The sequence below is a fragment of the Agelaius phoeniceus genome, chromosome 3 (assembly GCF_051311805.1).
Source record: "Agelaius phoeniceus isolate bAgePho1 chromosome 3, bAgePho1.hap1, whole genome shotgun sequence".
NCBI lineage: Eukaryota > Metazoa > Chordata > Aves > Passeriformes > Icteridae > Agelaius > Agelaius phoeniceus.
Genome location: NC_135267.1, coordinates 59,591,248 through 59,615,084, shown reverse-complemented (window position 1 = coordinate 59,615,084; position 23,837 = coordinate 59,591,248). Strand labels below are relative to the sequence as shown.

Here is a 23,837-nt window from a genome sequence, read left to right as displayed (position 1 = left end):
AAAAACCAAAAAAAAACAAACAAAAAACCAAAACAAAACAAAAAAAAACACCAAAAAGAAAAAGATTTCAAACTGGTCAGGTTCTTGTGCCTACTTTTGCAGAAGATTATAAAGAGCAGCCTTTTCAAGGAAGAAAAAGCTATATGACTGGCCCTGACATAACAGCAAAAAATTACACTTAATCCTAGGCTAAAACGCGACCTCTACTGCTAAGATACCCAGATGCAAAACCTGGGAAATGTAAAACTAAAAGCACAGATAGCTGCTCGAATTTTATCACGTATCTCATCAACAAGAAACGCTGTCTCCATTATATACTTGATTTACATCTTCTCCAAACGCTCTTTATGTACGAGGCCAACAAGCAGAACGCGGCCAGCGGCACAGAGAGCGCACACCGCCCCGGAGGACGATTTTTTCTGTGACATTTCTATGCGCCGGGTTGGAGCCGCGGAGCCGAGCGGCTGCACAGGGAGCCCGGCACCGCCGCCGACCCCCCCTCAAGGCCGGGCCGGGCCGGTGACTGCGACGGCAGCGGCAGCTCCGCGCCCACAGCGCCGCCTACAGGCCCCGCCACCGCCGGCGCTGCTGTCCCCGCCCGCCTCCCCGGGCCAAGAGCCGCCCCCCGGCCCCACCCGGCGCCCGAAAACCTCCGCTCCCCGGCAGCGGGGAGCCGGACGGCCCCTCAGCTCCCTCCTGCCCCCCGCCTTGCTGCCGGTGACGAGCGCGCCAGGCCATGACGAACCCCTTAAACCTGCCCGACAGGGACACCGGGAGCGCCGGTACCGCCGCCATCTTGCTCCGCCCCCCCTCCAGCCGGCGCACCGCCCTGCCCCCGCCCCCTCCCGGAAGCGGCCCCGAGCGGCAGCCGGACGTTATTGGCGCGCGGGCCGCGCCCCGCCGCGCGGCGACGGACGGGCGGGGCGTGTCGGCCCGCGCGCCCTGGCGGGGCCCGGCGGGCGGTGGGCGGGGCCGCGGCTCGCGCGGCGGAGAGCGGCGCGCCCCCTCCCCCAGGTCAGTGCTGGCGCGCGGCGGCGGCGGGAACCGCCTCGCCCCTCCCGCCGCGGCGGCGGCGGCGGGCGCGCGCGCGGGGCGGGGGAAGGGAGGGGAAGGGGGGCCGGGCCGGGCCGGCGGCGCAGCGGGTGCCCTTGGCGGCCCCGGCCGGAGCTGCGGCGCAGCCCGCACTGCGGCAGGGGAGCGGGGCGCAGCCCCTCCTGGGACAATCCCGGGGCCGCGGGGCCTGCCGCAGCGCCTGCGGGAGGGGTGTGGGCGAGCCGAGACGGCCTCGCCCGCCCTCCCCGCCACCTCCGGTCGGTCCTGCCGCGGCTGGGAGGGCACCGCTCCTTTCCTCGGGAGGAGGACGCAGTTTTGGGGCGAGCGCGAGCCCCGTCCGTGGATGTGAGGGGCGATTCCCAGTCCCGTGCTTCCCCCCACCCCAGGATGCCGCTGTGGCGGCCGGAGCGGGGCGCCCGCCGGGCGGCCGCCCCGCCACCCCCCGTATTTAGGTGTCGCCGCTCGGGGGTGACGCAGCGGTGGAGGCCGCGGGCCGGGGGTGGGGGGGCCCGGCCCCCCGTGCGCTGGCGGCGCTCCCTTCCGCGCCCGTCAGGGGCGCCCGTGAGTCGCGCGGGGCGGGGGCGGCCCCGGCGGCCTTGCTGAGACCGCGCGGGATGGGCGGCCTCGCCTTCCGATTGGTCGGCTTGCTGCCCGCTGTGCCCGCCCCCCCCGGCACACAGCCAATAGGAGCGGAGCCCTGGCGCCGCTGGCTCCCTTCCCCCGCGCTTGCCGCAGGGGCGGTGCGGGCGCTGTTTGCCTTGGAGCCAAGGACGGCAGGGAAGGGGCGGAGTGTCCCCGGCATCCGGGGCTGGCGGGCCCCGGGGGCAGTCTGGAGGCATCCGGACTGCGTGGGCCGGGCGGAGCTCGCGGGCCGGTCTGTACCGGTCCGGTCCGGTCAGCCCGCCGGCGGAGCGGGCCCGCCCTGCCCGTATATGTCGGTGGCTGTGCCGCAGCAAGCCGGGCCTCCCGGCCGGGGAGACAACGGGCGTGGCTAAAGTGTGCCGTGTGCTGAAGAGACGTTGGAAAATAAATCCCAGTTCCGTGCCTGCTGCTCGGAGGTGGCGCCTCCTGCCCTGTTGTGGTCGCCCTTCGTCCCGCTTTCTTCTTGGATTGCTGCGTTCCGCTCCTCCTGGCTTGGCGCCTGTGGTGCCGCAGGTCTGGCGCTCAGGCCCCTCGATGGAATTCGGTCTATATGATCTCTCTTTGCTTGCAACTCACTGTAAGCCGGTACAGTTGAAAAATCATTCCTGGCATTACTGATCCAGGATGAGGTTTTGTTGGCTAGGAACGGCAACAAAACCATTTTGAATCTCTTTCTGCCACTTACCACACACTACTGGAGACTTTACCCCTTGCACCAGCTCTCCACCACCTGGGTTGCAGTTGCTGAGTTTCAGCTCTTTTTTTATCCAGGAGGTATCAGGCCTTTAAAAAGGTAAATATGCCTTGTCCTGGACAGCATTGCTTTTTAAATACAGACCAAGTTTAAAATAATATTTTATCCCAGTAAGTATTCCAATAACAGGCTTCTAAATTGGGCAAAAAGGTACAAGTGAAGAGCACGTAAAGATACAAAGTTAAGCCCAATATCAGTTCGTCAGGGTATCCTTGTCAGGATGGAGGGCTTGTTCCACAGCACACACTATGATTTGCTCTTTAAATAAAATGTTTATTTGAACTATTATGTTAAATGTATTTTTAGTATTAAAGATCCTCCTTCAGTTTTTGAAAAGTATTCTAAAATGGGCAGGTTTTTGAACTAGGCAGCTTGAGGACTTTTTGTTAATAACTTGCTGAGGATGGATTTTGTGTTGTAAGGGAAATGTTCTTAAGAAAGCCAGATGAGGGTAGGGACTAGGGTAGGTCACTGAGCTTTTCCAGCAAATGAAACATGTCCACTGCAGTATTGAGTGTGTGAATATTTTTATTTTATTAGCTCACACAATGTAGTGCAAGTATAGAAGGGTTGCTCTTAGTCTGAGCTGCCGGCATAAGGACACTGTTGTGTTTCAGGCTGCCGGGTGGCTCTGCCGGCAGGCCTGGTGGTCCCTGTAGCACCAGGATGTACTGGCAGGAGCAAGGCTGTGAGTCGGCTCCATTCTCTGTCCTGTGGTCAGGACAGATGGCTGGGGCTGGGTCTGTGCTCGGCTGTTCATGGCACAGCAGCTGGAGCTGGGGCTGAGCAGTGTGTGTGTTCTGCAGGTGACATTCCCGTACAACCACGTAGTAATCTAATTGTTGCTTTTATTATGTATCACAGTGATTCACAGCGTCTGCTGTTCTCTTTAACTTGTGTGCTTGCTCACAAGCAGTGGAGTTACTGAAAGTGCAGACTGCTGCACCAAATGAGCAGCCAAAGGAAAAGATGCCCTCTTGCATATTGATACAGCAGCCAGTTATATTTTTTCACCACTTGTTGCAAGCACACAGATGTGTTTTGATCTTAGAGTGTTTCCATAGGATCAAAAAAATCTTTTTATTCCCACCAGTGTCGTTTGCTGAGGAGTTCTAACACATGCAAGAGTAGTATGGACCACCTTTTAGATAAGAGGGAAATAATATTATTTCTTTCTGCAATGTTGACGGATTATTTTGTTTGTTTTAAATACCGTTCAGAGGGAAGAAATGAGACTGAAACTTCTGCACCTTCAGATGAGATCTTTCCACTCTTTAACAACAATATGCCAGTGCCAAAGCTTTAACAAAACTGGATGTCTACTATTAAAGCTGGATAATGAAGTTGAAAGAGCAGCTCACAGAACAGCAAAGTCTTGGGATTTGTATGCACTGAAACCTGCGTTCCCTTGGTTGACAAGTCAACGTGTGCAAGTCAGGAATCAGCATTTTCTCCAAGGATTTCTGTCCACTTTGGAAAGAAATGTTTATTATCAGAGCGGGGAGGGTTTTTTCTCATCTTGGAGACGTTTGGGGGTGACAGTGATGGAAAACTACAGGCTCAATACAGAGTGGATCAAAAAGCTTAGGAACACGTCATCAAGATTTTATGCAGTTGTATCAGCTGGTAAAACTGTCCCCAAAGCCAATAACCAGCCAGTTAAGAGGCCACCAAAGGCACCGAGGACCAAGCAGCCATCCAGAGCGAACCTGCCTCTCTCAGACATGGAGGTGAAGTATATCATATACAGTCTATGTGACATTAAGGGGGGTGCATCAGTTTAATTTCCATTCAGATTTGGGTTTAGATGAACATTTTAATGAAATCAACATAATTATTTGGTGAGAAAGACTTCATTATTTACACTAGTGTTGGAGCTTTGTAAATAGAAGCAAGCTTGATAGAAATTTGCATGTTTGGTATTTTGAAGGCAAAATGGAAGTTTACTTGCAATGTGTTAACAAAAGTATAGGAAAGATGAGTGGTTACTATAAAGTGGAAAGGTGAAGTGCATTAAAAATAGTTTTGACCAGTGCTTTCAAATGACATTTTCTATTGCGAAACAAAGTCTAGCTGTCAGAATAATTTAGCTTTCTCTACATCTCTTTGTTTATCCAGATCTACCCAGTTTTAAGGTTTCACTCAGAAATAAAAGTGAAAGTCAATAGTATAAAGCTTATATTCAGATTAAGTTTCAGACGGGTAGTGAATGTGCAAGTGTAGCCTGTGTTACCTGAGAAAGATCATTCCATGTGTAGAAATAGCACCTTGATTATCAGACTCTGATGTCTACAGAGGAAATGCAGCAACACACTGTTTTAGATACTGTGAGGTACAATGAGGAAGAACAGTGCGTATTTGCAGCCAGATCTCCTCAAGATAGTTCTTAGCCAAGCCAAGCCTTAGGTACACTTGAATATAGGATTCCCATGGTGAATCCTGGTGTCAGATGTGTTACTGTTCTCATCAGGCTAAAACAACTGACTTTCAGGGTATTGTTAATAAAATAGTACGATAGGTGAGACTAAAACAAGGACTGTGTCTTTAGAAATAGTTTCCACATTGCAAAGTATACCTGTTACATGATCTACTGAATGTGAGCAGAGAAAAATTTTAGTGCTTGCCTTCTCATATCTAAGCTAATGATGAGTATTTTGTGTGATAAGCAGGTGCATGCCATAGTGTAACATAAAGAGATAGTTATAAACAATTTAGTTCCCACTAATATTTTCATGTTGCTTTGGAAGAGGAAAGTGAAAAATATTAGTCCTGGAACACTATGTAACGCTTCCAGCTTTTTAGTCATGGTATAACATTACATTCAGAGTTTGATTCTCCTTGGTTTTGGGTGAAGTGACAACATTTTTGAGGCTTTTAAATGACAGCATAGAATGCAAACAGTTTCTTTGTTTGACATTTTCATATATATGTGCAAGTAACATACAGTGCTATTTTAAATTTTTTCTGTTGTGAAGAAATGGAGAAAATACCATCTGATGCCCTGACATAATAATATACTTCCTGAGGAGGCTTTTGCATGGCAAAATGCTGGGCCAGAAATTACCTCTAGTGTAGCAGGGCCTAGCACCAAGGCCATTGCCTTAGGGACATCTCCTTCCCATCTTTTCCTGCCTCTGGAGACGGCATTTGCAGGCCCATTCCTGAGGTTCTCAGTGTGAGAGCCCTGAGGATCTGTGGTGTTTTCCCTCTGGGAGGGCCTGACAGCTGACACCTTTCTTTTGCAGAGCGCTTGGTGAGCGAGGTCCTTCCCATCCTCCCCAACACTGGTCTTCATGTGTTTTTACAGGCAGAGGGCAGGGCACCAGCAGTGGTAAATCGTTGTACAGCCAGTTTTTCAGGATAGATAGAGGATTTCCTTGGAAGCAGTTAAGTAGTTTAGTCAGTCCATCAGTGAGTGGTACCACTACTTGGATAACCTGGTATGATCTGATGGCAGGAAAAGCCTCTGAGCTAACTCTTAATGCTACAGCCATCTAGCATAGAAATAGTTTGAAATTCAGGCATAGACACAGTATTTACTACACTTCAGATAAAGATTGATTCCTGTGGTGATATGAGGACTAAAATTCATCCTACAGGCTTTCTTTTTTAAAATTTTTTGTATGCTAAAATTGGAAGAGATGGGCTAAGGGGAGTTATGATTCCATGAGCCTGTACAGTTGTTGGGGGCAGGATGATACAGAAAATAAGTTGTCAAGGTACTTAGCTGTCCTTAGGAGCAGCCATGCTGTGTGCTGCTCTGAATAAAATCTCAATAATGCCATAGGCAGAAAGGAGAAGGGGGTGGTGAGTAGCTCAAGTTCCTTTCTAGCACCAGTACAGGTGCTGTATTCTGGGGTTTTTGAAGTTTGCAGGTGAAAGTGATGTAGCAGAAAACATGGCATTAAGGTTGATCAGCCAGTTAAAACCTCTATTTTAGCATTAACTGAGTCACTGATTAGAGTAGATTTTTTGTCTGTGTCTACACCAGCACCCATGGACACGTATTATAGGTGTCTTAATCACAAATTATGCCTAAGCCAAATGTTCTCTATCAAACATGATTTTTGTAAATATGTAAGTGAAACAGTACATGGTAAAAAAAAAATCCCCAAACCTGAAAGTAGTTAATATCCAAAATGCTTTTTCAAGCATGTAGCTAAATGGAAAACCTCTGGTTGTAACTAAATGAGAAATGTAGCCATTGAAACTAAAATTGCAGCTGTAAGACAGAAAGTCAATCCTGTAGTGCCTTGAAATGGAGAATAGCCCAAGTAATACACTGTGCAAAACACAGAGCAGGATAGAGGTTTTCAGATTGTATACTAACTACAAGATGAGAATTTGCTCCCTTAACTCTTGACAGAAGAGTTTCATGGCAGAGCATGCGTACTTATTGTAACAGGAGCTTTTTGGAAGAATCTTCAGATTCAGATGTATAATTGGCACTGGTGATTTAGTGATTGAGAATGGATTTATACAGTTGAAATTATGATAATGAAACGATACTTTGAGGGAACTGAAAGCAGAGTTCTGTTCCACTGTTAGTTCAACCTTCTAGCACAGTTATGGGAATATGCCTACAGAATTGCTCTCTGAATATTATAATTACTTTGGAAGCTTATTTTCTGCTAGTGGTTGCTGAATTAAGATGATGTGTAAGCAAAGCTTTGGCTGTGATGGTAGAATGTTGACATTAGAAAAGAAAAGTTCAAATGTGAGGTGGTGATTCTAATGATTGCTGACAGGCCCCCCGCAGGGAGCAGAGCCCCTCTTGAAGCCTTGCTATCTGACAGTGTATGAGTGCTGCAAGAATGTAACTTGTATTTTACATTCAAGTGTATTGTGGACCTAAATGCCTGCAGATGAGCACAGTTCTTTTGTTCATTTGTTGTTAGTTACATCTCCATTTGTATTAGTTACAAAAAGCTGGGAAGTGACTGATCCACAGTGAGACATTGCTTTCTGGATGTTTTCCACTACATTGTACTGAAAAACAATTTTGTAGGTTATACATGGTATCAGAACAAAGAAATACACTTCAGATGAGTAGTAGAATTTGCAAAGCAGTGTATTGTGACTTGTTTGATTAGTCACGAAAATCTCACATCTCCTTGCAAGTCAGCATCATTTTTCCATTTACTTCTTTGAATAGGACATTTTAGTTGTTTAGATTGTGGGATATTGGGGCATGCTGGCCATGTGTACTGCTCCACTGCTGTTAGTGCAGGATGCAGCTCAGGTTGGGGAGAGAGGCTGGAGCTGTGCAGCACCTGCAGCTGGCCCGGAAGGTCGGTGACTTTGGACTTTCTGTGCTGCAGTGGCTCAGCCTGGGCAGTAGCTTGGTGCATGGCAGAACACAAAGCTTGTGTTTCGAGCTTCTGCTTGATAAACACACTGGGGTAGTCAAACTCCATTTATCTTTAAAACACGGTATTTTAACTCTTATCAGGGGTGTCCTGCCTCTGGTTTCAGTGATCAGCCAAGTGTGTCATAAGCTGCGGGATGGGAGAGCAGCAGCAAGTGCAGCTCAACTGTTGAAGTATTTGATTGGCTCTCAGGGAAGAAGAGTCGTCTTTGAGGCTCTGTCATAGAGATTTTGTTGTGACTTCACTCATGCCACCTGACTTGTTCTCAGTGTGTGATTTGCTTTCCCAGTTAACGAGCAAGTACTCTTTGTTAGTATATGTATACCAGGTAGAAATCATGGCAATGATACCACAGAACAATGCATAAATGAAAATTGTCACTCTCTTAATAAAGTCAAGCAAACAGTTGTCTTATTACCATCTTGCTTCAGCATTGCCCTAACTCAAATCTCTGTTCCTTTGGCACAGAATCTGATGCAGTGCACAGCCTTTGCAACAGCAGATGAATATCATCTTGGTAATCTGTGTCATGACCTGACTTCACATGGATATGTTGAAATAACAAGTTTGCCTAGAGGTAGATTTTTGAAACATATTAAATGCAATGTTATATCTGGGGAAATAAAATCTGGGTGAGGGATATAATTTTTGTAACTTTATATATTCTTATTCTGATAATATCCGAGAATATATCATATTGCCTGTAAAATTATTGCTTTGCTTTAAGATTCTATTTACCTAAAAGTCCCCACAACAAAACCTTTCAGAACAGCAGTGTGAGTAGCTCTTGCTCTTACCCTCTGATAATTTTTCCCAACATTACAATTTCATTAGAAGTATAGAAAAATTACATGCATGCATGAGAAATAACTTTGGAAATTGACTGATACAGAGAATTTCTACAGAAATTTACTAACTGAGTGTTAGTTTTTGAATGTTTTATTTTAATTAATCCTTCAGTAGTGAGGTAGTGCAAACTACAGAATTGTTTTGACAGACATCAGTTGTCAAAACAATTCTGTAGTTTGAAGTGTTGCATCTCCTTTCTGTACCTCGATTTCTATTAATGTAAATCAGATTTGGAGATGAAGGCTTGCAAGAGAGAATCTTGCTGACTAAGTGAAATGAAAAAGATGCACACATAAGTGTTTAGTTCTAGTAAAGAGAATGCTGTTGATACTTCTTTATTGGGCCAAGTATATCTGAGCAATTGTTGAATGCTAAACTTAGGCTTCAGCAAAATAATTGATTCTGGTTTCTATATGAAATATCTCTGCAGACTTGGGAAAGTATGGCTTGGAAATAGCTGCAGTATGCTACAAAAGAAAAACAAATTGATCTTATTATAGCTTAAGGAACTTTATGCCCTGGAACAGCTGTGATTTTCATATGTCAGTAGTAGAATACCTTTTCTTCTTCCTTTGAAAGAACAGATTATATGAAGCTAGGAGAAGCACTGGCAGTTCATGGGCATTTCAGTAGGGGTTATCAGGAGCCTGTCTGCCTGTCAAATAATAATCTAAGTGCAGTGATACTCCAGTGGGTTTCTTTCAAGCACAAGACTTACTAATGACTGTCTTGTTCAGAAAGATGAACATGAAAGACAATATCCACTAGAATATAGACTTCATGTTTCTTTGTAGTTTCTTTGTATTGAAACTAACCCTGGTTTCACAGCTTTGGGATAGAAACTTTGTACAACCCCCAGCATGACTGTGAATTAAATGTTACTGTTGACATTATTTTACCCTGGGAGTGTCAGTTTTGCCAATTCCTTTTATTTCTTCATGGTGTTTTTGACTCATGAGTACTGTTTATCAAAGGTTTGGAGGAAGTAATGATGAAAGGATATTGGCTTGTGCCAGCAGATCTGAAGTGTTGTGATGGTTGGCATGTACATGTAGCAGTGTTTGGTTACCAAGCCAAACACTGAATTTGGGAGAATAATTTTTAAAAATATTTCCACATAGAAATCTAAAACAGCAGTTATGGTGTGAATTTGTTGCTTTGCAGTGTTTTTCCAAAGCATTATTCTTGGTTTTGACCTCTTTAAAAACATTTTAGAGGCAGATCCTGCACCTCCACATAACGTAGACCAAATTCTCTTCAATTGTGTGTGTTTTGGCTGGAGTGGATAAATAAAGATATGGCTGGTATTTGAAAAGGCAAATGAGAAAATGTAGACAAATGTCACTTCCATGATGAACTCAAACTTCACACCTAAAATCCCTCTAGTTATTCATCCAATTATGTGTTTCTGAACTGGACTAGCAAGTGGAAGAAAAGTCTTTAAGGGCTCATTCAGACCAACCGTGGGGTCCCAGTTCAGATATTAGCAAAATGTATCTGGTACTTGGTCATGTCTCTCTGCTGCCTCAGTCTACCTGCCCTCTATGGCCTGAGCAGTAAAGGTAGAATTTGTACACAAGCAGAAGTAACAACTTTTGATACTACATCACTTGACTTGTGATTTTCCTGAAAAGGCATTTAAATTTTTAAGGCTTAGCTGTTAGGCCCTGCAAAATCTTTGTGAAGTCTCACTTTAAATAGAAGTAGGGGACTTTCCTGGTCTAGCTTCCACTAGTGCTGCAACAAAACAAGTCATGCTGGTTTGAAACCACATCAGGACTTACAAAACTCCATCTGTATTAGTGAGTGGCACAGTGGAGAAGATTTGTAGAAGAATCAAACCCCTGTTTTGAGAACCCAGCAACCACATTTTTTAAGTTTGGAGATATTCTACTTGGACTAGCTCTGGTCTAATCCTTTGTAACAAATGCCCAATTTAGTGGTTGGAGTACCACAGCAGCATTTTTTTTATCTTCTCTTTCATTTTGATTTAATGCAAAAGCCCTCACATTTTATGTACTGTTGTGCAGTGCACATCAGAAGTGTGGTAAGGGAGAGTGGGTGGAAGATTTATTTCAAAAGCACACTTCTGATGTGCAGGGAAATGCAGGTGTAGGCTCTCCTGTCTTGGGGGTACTCTTTCAAGTTTCTGACTGGCAAAGCAAAGTCAGCACAATTTGAATGTAGATTAATCCTTTAGTGTATAGAAATGAAGAGCTTCCAGGCAAGCAGATTTGACTGGTAATTTCTATGCAACTGTGCAAAACTTCCACAGTTCTCTCGCATTGTATGTCCATTTCTGTGTTCTGTTCCTGGTTATTTACAATGTCTGCATCAGTTTTCTCCTAAGTCTTTTGTTCTTTAAGACTACTATCTTTCATTAGCTGAAGATCTGGTGAGGTTCCCAGCTGAGGCCCAGTCAATCTAGAATGTGTTCTCCACTTCAGAGATGCAGTGTAGTTTGATATTGTAGTTGGTCCCTGGCAAGCATTTCTATCAGAAAAATAAAATGTGGAACTGGCTGATGTGTTAGTATGCAACTGTTGAATTACATGCTTACAGCTATCAGCTGCCATGTTTAGAAGTTTGACTAAATAGTCTATTTTTTTCACTTATTTCAAACCAGATGCTGCAAATGTTTTGGTGGTCAGTACTGAGAAATCTGCAAAAGAAGATGATCCCGGCATGATTTTTTTCTTCAGGTAAGCAATAAATCATGCTCAAAATATTACGTCATTAATCACAATGGTGTGAAGGAAGCAGTGCAGCTTGCTAGATCTTGCATCATATTACCTCATGAAACTCAAGGAATAACTGTCCAGTCAGAATGATTTAAAAAAAATCAGAATTATTTAAATGATTGAAAAACACCTTCTCATGATTTTTCATTGAAGTCTGGTTAAAAAGCAACTAGTATGTAATTTCTCTGAAGATAGTTTTAAGTTTCTTGATTCACAATGACAAAATTTGCCACTGTACGATTTGAGTATTCCATTAAAATACATTTAAAACAGTATGATTACAATCAGTTTTTCCTTGAATTCACAGGGAAGGGGCTGTTGTATTTTGGAATGTGGAAGAGAAAAGTGTAAGTAAAGTGAAACTTGGTTAAAACTGCATAAGCAGGTATTTTGTCAGTCTCACAAAGCTCAGCATGCTAGAGGTTTGTTTGGGAGATTGATCTTTCTGTGAAGGAAAAAAGCTGATTGATTCTTCTCCAATGAGTGCAGGTTCTTCCCTGCTGCTGCCCTCAAGTGTGTGGGCTGCTGATACATCACCTTTGAAATTCATCTACTTAAGACAAAAATCTGAAACCTTAATTTAGTGAGACTGACAAAAAGAATATTCTTGCAGGTCTACATCCTGAAAGAGTAGATCAGAAAAATCTACCTGTGAATGATTATTTAAAAAGTACTAATGTAACAGAAAAAAAGAATTATAAGCAACTCATTAATACTGTTCTGTGTTTTTTACCAGCCAGCAATTTTCCTGAAGGAAGCTTTTTATTGATTGGTATAATTATTAAATATGTTGCTGACATATTATATTTTGGTGATCTTTGCTGACCTAGAAGGGTATGCCAGAAGCATATCTATTCTAATGAATACATTTATAGTTATTTAATGTTTTAAATGTATTTTTATTACGGTGGTTAAGCTGGATTCTAGATCCAAAAGTATTGACCTTATCTGTAGACAGACTATGTGAAATTAAATGGTGTATTAAATAGATGATACTGAGATGCATTGAAGTTCACAGGAGGATTTTTCATTGGGGTAAATGAAAACACAGAGCAGTTGTTTCCAGATGTGAACAATTTCTGGATTCTTCTGTTTCAGAGCTGAAATATTCCCGATTTCCTGTCTGTTTTGGGGGGTGTCAGTGTATCAGGTGTCCTAAAAAAGATACCAGTTCTCCCTTGCCTGTTTAGATGCTATGGCTGTAACTACACTACTGATTCACAAATATTACTGAAGACCAGCTGCTTTAACTCCTGATGATCTTTGAGATGAACACCTTAGCCCACCACTCTGAAAACTCTCCTTTTGTTGTACAAGCTTAAATACCTTTGAAAATTTGATACCATGTCTTCCTGGTCAATACTAGTATCAGTAATTGGCCCCTTTCTAGCTTTATTTGTAAAAGAGGAGGAAAATGCCTCTTTCTGTTTATTGAAATCATAGTCAAAGCTTTAACTGCCAAACAACTTGCTCAAATACAGGAAGTGTTTTTATGGACATGCTTTAATGAACTGAGATGAAAGGAGAAAAATCTCAAACTGGTCTGTAGAACAGAAACTGAAAGTAATTCAGTAAAACAGAATGTAGAGTGTCACTGCAAATGGACAAAAGTACCCCAAAATTACTAGTAGGAGAAAAAAAAATTAACAGACATTTACCAGAAGAAGTAACAAATACAGACTGATCACAAAAAGAAACTTAAAACAAAAGAGCAATTTTAAATACCTGAGTAGGAAGGTTGCACAGCAGCTTCCTTACCAAAATAGCAAGGGCAAAAAGAAAAACCAGCTCTGAGGTTTTTTTAAAAGGAAACTGTGTGACGCAAGTGCCCATAATAGCAAGAGTTTGCAGCTAGTGACTCCAGAACATCTCTTCTAATTAATTTTACTGTGTCACAGCTAGTCCCTTCTATAAAATTTGGCTGGGCCTAGAAGCAGTGTGAGGTTTGCACTGCTGAACTGTCCCTGGACACTGCTGTTTTGCTGAGGTGACTGGCCTCAGAGCAGATGCTTCCTATGTTCTCATACCCTTTTTTATCACAAGACTTGAATTGTATGGTAAGTCTTAGTCATGCCAATATTGAATTCAGGATTATGAAAGGAGCTGTTTCAGCTGTACAGTTGAGGGGTTTTTTTCAGTGAAAAATGTTACTGTGTTACATAGATAGTATCACCAAAGTTCTTGAAAGCAATGAAGAAAGGTAGCAGTGCAAAGAAAATCCCTCTTGCAGGTGATCCAACAGATTTTTTTAGAGTACATAACCTGGAAAATATGCTTTATGAAAAATTTATAGGGTACAGTTGTGTGCTAAAAGATGAACTATGAGCTTTTATTTTAAAAGGAGAGTGCTTTTAAGTATGACTTAGTAGAAGATTGAACTCTAAAGAATTGAGGCATCAAAAGTGTTTTGTGGTTTTGTGGTTTGGTTTTTTATTGGCTGTTGTGTATGTGTAGCTAAATGCCTTTTAAAAACACATAGGTGAGTGCTTTTTTTAGTTCAGAATTTGTTCTAATTCCAGATGATTTTTTTGAGGGGAGCCTTGTAGCATATAGAAAGGAACAAGGATGAGAGATCCTAAGTCAGATGTCAAGAGGAGAAAGTTTTGTGAGAGGAAAGGACTCTTTCTTCCTGCATCAGGTTTTAGTCTGCTGGAGAATAAAGGAGCAGCGAGATTACTACTGCAAGTAAAATTGCTCATTTAACCACTTACAGGGATGAATGTGGCAGCTGAAACAATTTTTCCAGATTTTTGTAGTGGTAAAGGGTTTCTGTAATACAACTGACCTCTGGTAGCTGAAACAAGACTACTGATTTAGCAGCAAACTAGTAATTTTATCAGAAACATTCACCTAATGTACTTCTCCTAAAGATTCATTCCCACACTCGGACATCTGCCAAAATCTAGTACAGCTCATTGTTATAATACTGAATATATCCATGTTGCCCTTACTGCTGCCGTGGTTAATCCTTACCCTGTTCCATGTGTGCACATATAAAATGACATTTCAGTTTTCCCAGATTCCTTGCAGTTGTTTATAGCTACAAATTCTTCTCAAACCACAACTAGTTTCAGATGTAAACTATGTTAATAATAACTTCATTATTTAGCACACCTCTTCATTGTTAGGTAAATAATTTCAGCATGAAGGTTGCATTCATCAGCCTGCCCTGTGCAAGTTCTTTGCAGAGTGATAATTTGCTGCATGGTAACTATTGCTGCAATTGTCTCCTTCTTAGATGAAGAATATCATGCGAGTGCTAGAGCAGCATGAAATTCAGCCATACGAAGTTGCACTGGTCCATTGGGAGAATGAAGAGCTGAACTATAGAATAGGAGAGTAAGTATCTTCAGGTGGTCTGTATATAAAAGCTAACAGACACCTAAACCAATTTCAAGCAAAAGTAATTCAGCTAGTAAAAATATACTTGTCCTTACTTTTTTTCCAAATGAGTAAAATAAAGAAAAAACCTATAAATCTGTGTGGATAAATGTTTCTGTCTTGGTAAACTTGCAAGTAGTGGCCTTTGTGATTTGCTTATATGATAGATCTTGTAAATAAGAAGCTCCCTGCCCACACAACTCTTCAGCAATCTCAAACAGAAACTATGTATGTCACAGCAAAAAAACTAATAAGCATTATTGAGACGAGTTTGATTTTAAAGAGGATGCTTTCTATAAGCTTTCACCTTGTCCTTGAGATTTGTATACGAAGATGTAATTTCTGCATATACTTCATTTAGTAGGAAAGTTACAGCTTGATTATTATGTAATGATAAACCTGGCAAGTTATCTTTCCTTGTTAAATAATGTTTTCTCATCATAGAAAGAAAATTATCTCTACAGAAATATTTCACACTGAAAATGATTATATATATTACCTGTAATTTTCCAACAGCACCCAAAAGCAACCCCTAGACAGGACACTTTTAATAGGAATAGGAACTGAATGAATGATGCTCAGCTTATTTAAAGTAACTTGATAAGGAGACGGCTGTTTGGTTGTTCCTGACCATTTGAAAACTGCATCTACTATTTAGTGTAATTTGCGATTCTTGACATGCTCCATTTCGCTTCTGCGTGTTTCATAGTGAGATTGACACGAAAAATTGAACAAGTCTTTTGTCCCCTTTTCGTTGCTCCTTGCCCCCTATGCAATAGATGTTTTAGGGAAAGCAACATCATAGTGGGGAGGGAGTAAGATTGGTAAGAGTGACAGTGGTAAATGAAAACAGAAAGATAACAGAGGAGCTAAAGAGCAGGAGGGAGGCCAGCATCCTGCTTACTCTGAATAATCTGTGTGTATGCAGCAATGCTACAGTTACCATCACAGTTTGCTGCACTTGCATTTACACCTAGAAAATTTGGCCATATTTGTCTTAGACAGAGGAACTAATTTTCAGTGATTTGTTGTGAATATTGTCAGGTTGAACATGAGTAAAATGCAAACATGGGGATGATACCATACAGACATGGCATCCTTTATCTAAATAAACAACCAGCCTTTCTTGCACTGTTGATTATTCTTTAAATGTTCCTATGCTGGTGGCTCGATCAATGAAGATGCTTCAATCTTGTCTTAACAGAGGTCAGTCAAAGCTCCATAAAGGACAAATATTGTTAAATTCTGAGCTGGATAGTGATGAAGTTGTTCTGCAGAAATTTGCCTTTTCAAATGCTCTTTGTCTTTCTGGTAAGTTAATATTGTTCGTACTATGTAGTCTATGCTACAGATTTTGTGAAATGTCATTATAAGTGGTACTTGTACAGTGACAGGCTGGAAAAAACTTGGTATCTGGTTTAGACAAACTTTGTAAAGAGTGATTGTGCTTTAGATTGAGAGGATTTGTTTTCAATGCTTTTACCATGTTTTCTGTAAATTGGAATTGCTTTATTGAATGGAAACCTTTTTAAAGCTGAACAAAGCACATTAACAAACATGCTTTGCAAAAGATACACATTCTACTGGGCATCCTGTTCCCCACCTTTGAGAACTATCCTAGGATAACAATGAGTGTAGAGTTCAGTATTAGAAACCTCTCAGTAATCTTGAGTTATTCATACTGACATCATTTCCTCTGACAGAAAAAGCTAGACGCCAGCTAAAGACAGGGCAGCTATTCCCAGCTGGGGAGGTGTATCAGTAACACATATGTGGACCAGAGTCTATGTTTTGCAGGCTTATTAGCCATGGTGGCAGACAGTGTGAGGCACTGTGAAGAAGTCAGGTTCACCAGTCATCCTGCTGCTTGAGTAAATAACACCTGTCTACTGCTTCAGACCTTGAATGATGGAGGGAGTGGGAGTTAGGAACCAGCAGCAGTAAGGCTGTCCTCAAAAAGGCCTTTTAAGGGAAGTCTGGTCTGTCTACTTCTACTGCCTTTAGGGTAAATTCCAGGATTCCAGTAGTATTTTGGGGAAGTGCACCTTTACACGGGAGAGAAACAGAATGCACATTTTTGAAGTGCTACACCATTTCATCAAGGAGTGCAGTGTAAGTAAATGGTTCTTGACTGTTGAAGGAAGAGCTGTTGAGAAAAAGGCATATTGTTCTCTATAGTTTTCTTATTCATAAAGGCACTGTATGGAAGAGTAGTGCTTCCTAAAAGGGAGCAAGGGATTTATTCCCAGGAGATAATGTTCAGTAAAAATAAAGGATGCAGTATAGTCCCTAGTCAAATTTATGAATGGCAGAAACCAGCCTCTGTCAAACAACAGGTGACAGATGAAATGCTTACTGGCTGTTGTTTTTTTCAGGGGCTAAATCTGAAGTAATTTAAGTCAGTGACTTGGATTAGGCCTTTGTATTCAAAAGATGAGTGTGCAAAATGCTCAGCGTTGGGTTTACTGGCAGTGTCCTAACCAGATGATACTATTGATTACTACCACAGAAGAGATCATTTTGACAATTAAATCTCCCCTGATTAATTTTTTCAGATTGAATGGGGTTTAAGTTTTGATCTGTTGCTACTTCTTTCTTGTCTGGGAATCTGTGGACTAAAGAACAAGGCCCAAGTTATATTATCATCTTGCAGAAACATTTTACTAGGTTCAAGCTGAGGCATAGCAGAATTTGTGTTGCCAATGCCAGTGCTGAACTCAAGCTTCCATAGAACAGAAGTTAGTATCTTCAGTAATAGTACACTCACCTAAAAACAAAGTGGGAGATTGCTCAAGTTTGGATTGAGCTTCAACAGGAACAGGTGGTGTGTCCATACAAGCTAACTCTGGTTGGAGCACAGTGCATCAATACTGCACAAATGGAGAACGAGAGCTGTGCAGGACACTAGAAATGCAGTGGAGGCTCTTGAGGTACCACATGAAGTCAGCCTGACGCCAGCATAGCTCGTTATCTCTGGCCTCCTTGGAATGTAATTTGCAGAGGGCTCACACATCCAGTAGAGCACTTGGACACACAACTTGTGAGCTGAAGCAGAAACTCTCCAGGATCTGAACTGATCACTTGGAGAATAAAGGTGCACTCATGGTGAAGCTAGTTCTGTGTCAGTGCCCACCCCAGATCTGCCCACTTGTACATGAGCAGTGATTGTATGGTACAAACTGTAACTTGCAAATAATGTCTGTAAGCATCGACATGTCCTGAAGCAGCCTGTTGGCAGATGTAAAGTTAGAATTACTTGAAAGCATATGTACTTCTCACAGTCTTCTGCTTTGTTGTCTCTGTGTTGCAGTGAAGCTAGCTATTTGGGAATCATTACTGGATAACTTTGTGGAATCTATCCAGTCAATTCCTGAGGTGAGGTCTTGTTCCCCTCCTTTTTTCCTGTGTTTTGTAAAAAATCAGTCCATATGTAGCTGAGGATAGGGAAAAAGCAATTGAATGTTGAACACATTTGATCATAAATCCATCAGTGTAGAGAAGCTCAGAACACCTGCAAAGTGGTCGGACAAGAAATCATCAGCCTTTAAAGGGCTGGGAGTGTGGTTCTGCATTGTAAAAATGTTTCCTATGTTGTGCCACTGTCACTTGCTACAGGTGAAATGTATGTGTAACAGGAAAAGCAGCATTTAAAAACCTGGCCAAACACAGAGTGTGCTAACTTGGGCTGAAAATAATGTGCTTTGACTTGAACATAATGAAGAGTTTGAGCAAATTACTTAAGTTTTTCATGAGATGTAATTACAGTACAAAGCTCATATAATGTTGTATATAAAATTGAGAATTGTAGGGTTCAAAAGAGAAAATGTTTGGTTTATTGTTTTTATATGAAGGAAATAAATGGTAATACATTGATTGTTATAAGGAGAAAGTCTATCAAAAGGCTAAGGAGTGGCAACAAATCATCTCTTGTTCAGGAAATCACTTACAGAAAATGCCCCAGTATTTCCGTAGCTACTGGTGACGTACTCAGTGATTTATTGAGAAGCCTGGATTAACCAGTTGCACGGTGATATTCTTAGAAAGCTAGAGAAGCAAGGCACTAAGCAAACAAAACTGTTAGTAAGTACAGTATGCATTCTAAGATACTTCAGGCTGTAAAACTGTGGACTTAACTACTAGTACATGTTACTTGATCAAGCAGTGAAGAACTTCCTACTTTTCAGATTCTAAAGTCACGAAGGAAGGTAAAACTCTCCCATGCAGATGTGATGCAGAAGATTGGAGAACTCTTTGCACTAAGGTAAATTCTTTGGTTACAACCAAGACATTGTATTACACAGAATGTAAAAGTTACATTGTGCAGTATACAAAGAGAAGAATACACACTAAGTAGAGCAGGGTGAGACACGGTGGGAAAATTCCTTATTTTGACTGGAGTCTGTGTGCTATTTACATTAGTAAGGGGACCCACTGTTTCACCACTCACACTGGCATTTTAACTGCAGGCATTAAGTAGGCAGTATATCATAAATGACCAAATGCCACACCCTTTTCCTTTCCTGAGTCCAGCAGTAATTAAACCAGTAATTAAACCAGTAATTACAGTAGATAATCTGAAAGGTGGGTAAGTGTAGAACTGTTAACTACAGCCTAGAGTCGGTAAATATCTTTTGAGTTCTGTTCTTCCTTTGACTTACTCAGAAACCACTACTGCTAAGTCATTGTATTTAATGTTTTTTCCTCCCTCAAGTGAAATTTGGCCTTTGACAATACAGTCCATTACATACTCAAAAAATAAAATAAAAAAGGAAAAAATCCCACCAAAATCTCCAAGGTAAAATTAAAAAAAAATTCCTGTTTCAAACACTGGGGTACTTGAAGGACTGATCAGTAATCAACAATGACATTCCAGGTATCCAAAGGTTTGTTAGCAATATGTTGAAGGCAGGAGATTTTAGCTTTCAGCCTTTATGATGCTTAGACCATTGCCTGATTCTGAGGGGTGTGCTGCACACACATATCCAGCATGCTGCACCGTCACATTTACGAGTTCTGTATTGTTGCTTCAGTGAGCCACCAGCATAGTCAGGGACCTCTCTACAGGTATCGAAAATTAAGGAAGGTCACAGGTTGAGGAGGCAGTGATGGCATAAGGAAAAAGTCATTCATGTTCAAAAGAGTTCCACAGTAGAGTATTTGCAGAAAAGTTTCAGGAGATGTGACCAATTTGAAGTAATCACTCCAATTGTATTTTTACTATGAAAGGAGATTCTTTTCATAGTGTATGTAGAATTACAGGAAAAATTTCTTACTTCATTTAACTGCATGTAAATATTTGCTCCTATATTCACCAAGAGGAAGCCTGAACTACAGTAGTGCCCATTCTTTTTAGACACCGTATAAATCTGAGCTCAGACCTGCTAATAACACCAGACTTCTACTGGGATAGAGAAAAACTGGAAGAGCTTTATGACAAGACTTGCCAATTTCTCAACATTAATCGCAGAGTTAAGGTGAGTGTTTTATTGTTGTCTGAATCTTCCATGCTCAGATCAGTTGTCTTTGGCTCAGCAGAGTCACAGATTGCTCTGTAAATGTGCTTTTTTTGCAGAAAGTGAATAAATAAGGTATTACATACTCTCCCCTTTTCCAGGTGTTATTAGCCCACTCGCACCTTTACCTGGTTTGGGTTAACCTGCCTCACATAAATGAATTATTTCCTGAGCCACTAAATTAAGCTTTAAATAGAAGAACTGAGAAGTAGATTCTTCTTACTGACATGATTGTTGGTTCTTGAAGGGTGACATAATGTTTACTGCTGAACCAGAATAAGAAGCATGAAAACTACCTCTCCTGGTGGTACAGCAATCATAAATAATCAATTTTTAGGCATTCCAGAAAGCTGTATCTTCTTTTGCTTATGACTGTTTTCATGAGTAGGTATCACCCAGAAACACTTCAATACCTGTAGATGCATATCTAAATTTGTATTCTTTGGGGAACCCATTGAAATAACAGGTTCATTTATACTGAAGCGTCTGTTGGTTGTGCATGTTGTCTTACAGAATTTTCTGTTCTATTAATTTTCTATTCTGTTTTGCAGAGGTGTTAACCCTTTCTAGTTCTGTGGAGTATGTTTCCCTATTTAGTGATCTGATTCCATTGGAGTCCAGATTTGTGATGTTTGTAATTGCTTGCAGGTAATGAATGAAAAGCTCCAGCACTGCATGGAGTTGACAGACCTAATGCGAAATCACCTGAATGAAAAGCACGCACTGCGCCTTGAGTGGATGATAGTAATACTGATCACCATAGAGGTTGGTGGGGCTTTTTTCACTATTAAGGACATAATAACAGGTGCAATTTCTATACTTCATACTTTGAGAAATTAGATTACTGTATTAATGTGATGTACACAGGGATTAGTATTTGTTCTTTGCAACTTTCAAATTGCAGCTACAGTTACTTTTCAGATTATCTGATTTATACTGTAAAGTGGTTTAAAGGTTTTAAAATAAAAATTCACACCAATGTGTTTGCTGTTCCACAGGTTCTGTTTGAACTTGCAAGGGTAGTTTTCTGATGACAGAACAAACTCAGAAAGAAGAAAACAGACAAAACAATAGAAAAGACAAGACTTGGAAAATTCCGATCAGATACTTCTGGAGAATAATGAAATTTTGTCTCCTGATAAATCTCTAAATCTTCTGCTAAAATTAAGAAAAAAATTCAAAATCAGTCTGTGAACATTATTCCCAGCCACTGTACTAATAATGGTAGAGAGGGCTTAACCTATGGATGAATCTCATGTGTGCTGACTGTATTTGGAGAAAGACTCTACAGCTTTCCCCCTTAACAGTTAAAATGATGCTGAATAAATGGCTACTTTGTGTATTTCTGATAAGATGTTTTCTCCCATGTTTACCAGCTCACTCTTGGAGAGCTGCAACACTGTCCCAAGCTTGGAGATGGCATTACCACTTGTTCTGGCATGATTTTAATATATGTGGCAGATATATTTAATGTTATGTTCCATCCCATCAGAAAGTGGTGTTTGTATACTTGAACGGGAATACATTTATTGAGAGGTAGTACTATTTTCATTCTTTTTTTACATTTAGTATTTATATAGAAGGGGAATCAGTTGATCCTAGAAGTCACAAGGACCTGTAGCAAAATGGTAAACTAAAGGAAGATTCACAATATTTCTCTGTCCACCTTATCATGCTATCTGATTTTCATCAATGTAAGTTGCAAGGAGTGAGTTAGCATAGGGCGAAATGTCTTAATTATCCTTTAAGGTAAAAGTTTCTTCATTTTTATTTTTAATCTGTTCCTAATCCACAGCGTGCTACTTGAGAGGATGAACGGAATTTTTTTCCGAGCAACTTCTTTTTCTAAATGTATTTTCAGAAACTGGTCCACAACTGCTGTTTTATCACCTGTTTCAAATTCACTTTAGTCCAGTGTATTGAATAAGGAACAGAACCTAAAGATTCTGTTAAAAGTTCCTGGAGCATCATTAACAAGCCATGATGACTAAATTCTGGCTAAAAATGCAACTACAGTTGCAGTAGCTTACTGTTCTCTGTTCACCTGAGAGAATTATTTCTGAGTGCAATACTGGACTCCTGTTGAATTCACCAAATAGACATAATGGAGATAAAAATAAAGTCAGACACAGCTAGCAAAAACATCTGACTACAAACCCATCCTTTTCCCATAAATTACAATACAATGCCATGGGTGCCTCTGAAGAACCAGCCACTGCTCTTAAGTGGAGGCTTTTTCCACTGGAATCAGAACAGACTGTAACTGGAGGTCTTGGAATACCTCAAGTTCCTCTTCTCTGAACAGTCAGGTCCTGCTCAGGGAAGTGAATTGGTCAGAACAGCAGGGTGACAAATACTTGTCACTGTGGAACTGCTCTGCATCCGTAGCCTGACTTACAGTGTTGTTGAGAAACAGAACATTACATCTTTAATGCAGCAGGAAAATTTAGCAAGGACCACTTAATTTTAATAACAGAGAATTAGGTTACATTTTAATTCTAATTTTTCCAGCAAATATTTTTCAGGCTTCTCCCTCCCCGGCTTTAAGGTAATACTTACACTCAAGGACATTACTTCCCATTCATCTCACATGTAATGTTTCAGTGTTTCAACTAAATTGCTAAAATGTAAATATGCAGACCAACTGCATCAGTAAAAGTGGTTTTCACAAAGTCATTGGAGGACTCCTGAATGCTCTTTAACAGCATGAAGTGTCTAGGCTTGATTATCTGAAGTATTGTCTCAGGACAGTAAGAATTACCAACAACTCAAAACAAAAGAAGCGCAGTTACTTTTGAAACTGTAAATCAGTTTATCTTGGCACATAAAATCACAGGCATAAAGTCATACTGTGCTTCTTGCCAAGCCCTCAACCCTGCTTACTCCATTGAGTGGCTAGTCACAGTTTTAAAAAAAATGCAAAAGCTTCAGTTAAACCTGAACAGACCTTTAAAAGTTTGTATCTGTTTTTTCGTGGGGTACGCACAGGCAGCTGCATCCAAGCATGAGGGGCTTTTGTATTAGCAGCTAACTCTTATAGAGAATCCTCTTGCTATATTACACATAGAGAACCAAGCTGGGAATTGAATTCACCAAGAATGTAACTTGAGCTTTCACTGCACGGTATACCAGGGAGTAGAGCCCTCTGCGACCACACAACACGTGGGAAACTCTCCCTGCCTACACTCCCTGCTTCTGCTTCAAGCCAGAGATCCCCTGGGGAGCCTGAGCACATGGCCTGACTAGGGGGAAGTTTTATGGCACAGGCAGGATGAGACTCAAGCTCCAGAAGCAACACAAAACTGCCTTATTTGTGAGAACACACCCATTTTTGCCTGCCTCACCCACTCCATGCTCTCCTGGTGTAATTGAAAACAACCATCATCACTACAGTTTGCACAGTTTGAATCTCCATCAAAATGGGTCTACTCACTTGAGGGGAAAAAAAAAGATGCAATAGCAATAAATACAGAATATGCAAGGAAAACCAGCGAGGAATCCTAAAATACCCAGGACTCTGAAATTTTAACCTTTT

The 23,837-nt window shown here is 41.5% G+C and overlaps 2 protein-coding genes across 5 annotated transcripts in view; one reads left to right on the top strand and one right to left on the bottom strand.

The window, feature by feature from the left end:
• Window positions 1-849, bottom strand: part of LOC129118949 (damage-control phosphatase ARMT1) — a 46,582-nt gene extending 45,733 nt beyond the window's left edge. The window contains exon 1 of the mRNA XM_077175381.1: window positions 746-849. Within this exon, the coding sequence (XP_077031496.1) occupies window positions 746-795 (50 nt within the window). The 5' untranslated portion in view covers window positions 796-849. The remainder of the gene's footprint in view (window positions 1-745) is intronic.
• Window positions 850-896: 47 nt separating this feature from the next.
• RMND1 (required for meiotic nuclear division 1 homolog) lies at window positions 897-22,978 on the top strand. Of its 4 annotated transcripts, none has more exons than XM_077175384.1 (12): window positions 897-1,014; window positions 3,670-4,179; window positions 8,287-8,395; window positions 11,294-11,369; window positions 11,716-11,755; window positions 14,647-14,747; window positions 15,994-16,100; window positions 18,100-18,164; window positions 18,974-19,050; window positions 20,143-20,263; window positions 20,951-21,067; window positions 21,301-22,978. In XM_077175384.1, exons 2-12 carry the CDS (start codon window positions 3,679-3,681, stop codon window positions 21,331-21,333), a joined length of 1,347 nt encoding a protein of 448 aa, XP_077031499.1. In that variant the 5' UTR covers window positions 897-1,014; window positions 3,670-3,678; the 3' UTR covers window positions 21,334-22,978. The 4 variants fall into 4 exon arrangements, with proteins under 4 accessions (XP_077031499.1, XP_077031500.1, XP_054486570.1 ...); XM_054630592.2 differs by lacking the exon at window positions 897-1,014 and adding an exon at window positions 2,273-2,488; XM_054630595.2 differs by lacking the exon at window positions 3,670-4,179 and having other exon boundaries at window positions 900-1,014.
• The last annotated feature ends 859 nt before the right edge of the window (window positions 22,979-23,837 follow it).

Excerpts from the sequence above, each read along its gene's own strand:
- RMND1 (XM_077175384.1), top strand. The coding sequence starts at position 3,679 with ATGAGACTGAAACTTCTGCACCTTCAGATGAGATCTTTCCACTCTTTA. Across the intron at positions 11,756-14,646 it reads GGAATGTGGAAGAGAAAAGT|ATGAAGAATATCATGCGAGT; the intron begins GTAAGTAAAGTG and ends TCTCCTTCTTAG. Across the intron at positions 20,264-20,950 it reads ACATTAATCGCAGAGTTAAG|GTAATGAATGAAAAGCTCCA; the intron begins GTGAGTGTTTTA and ends AATTGCTTGCAG.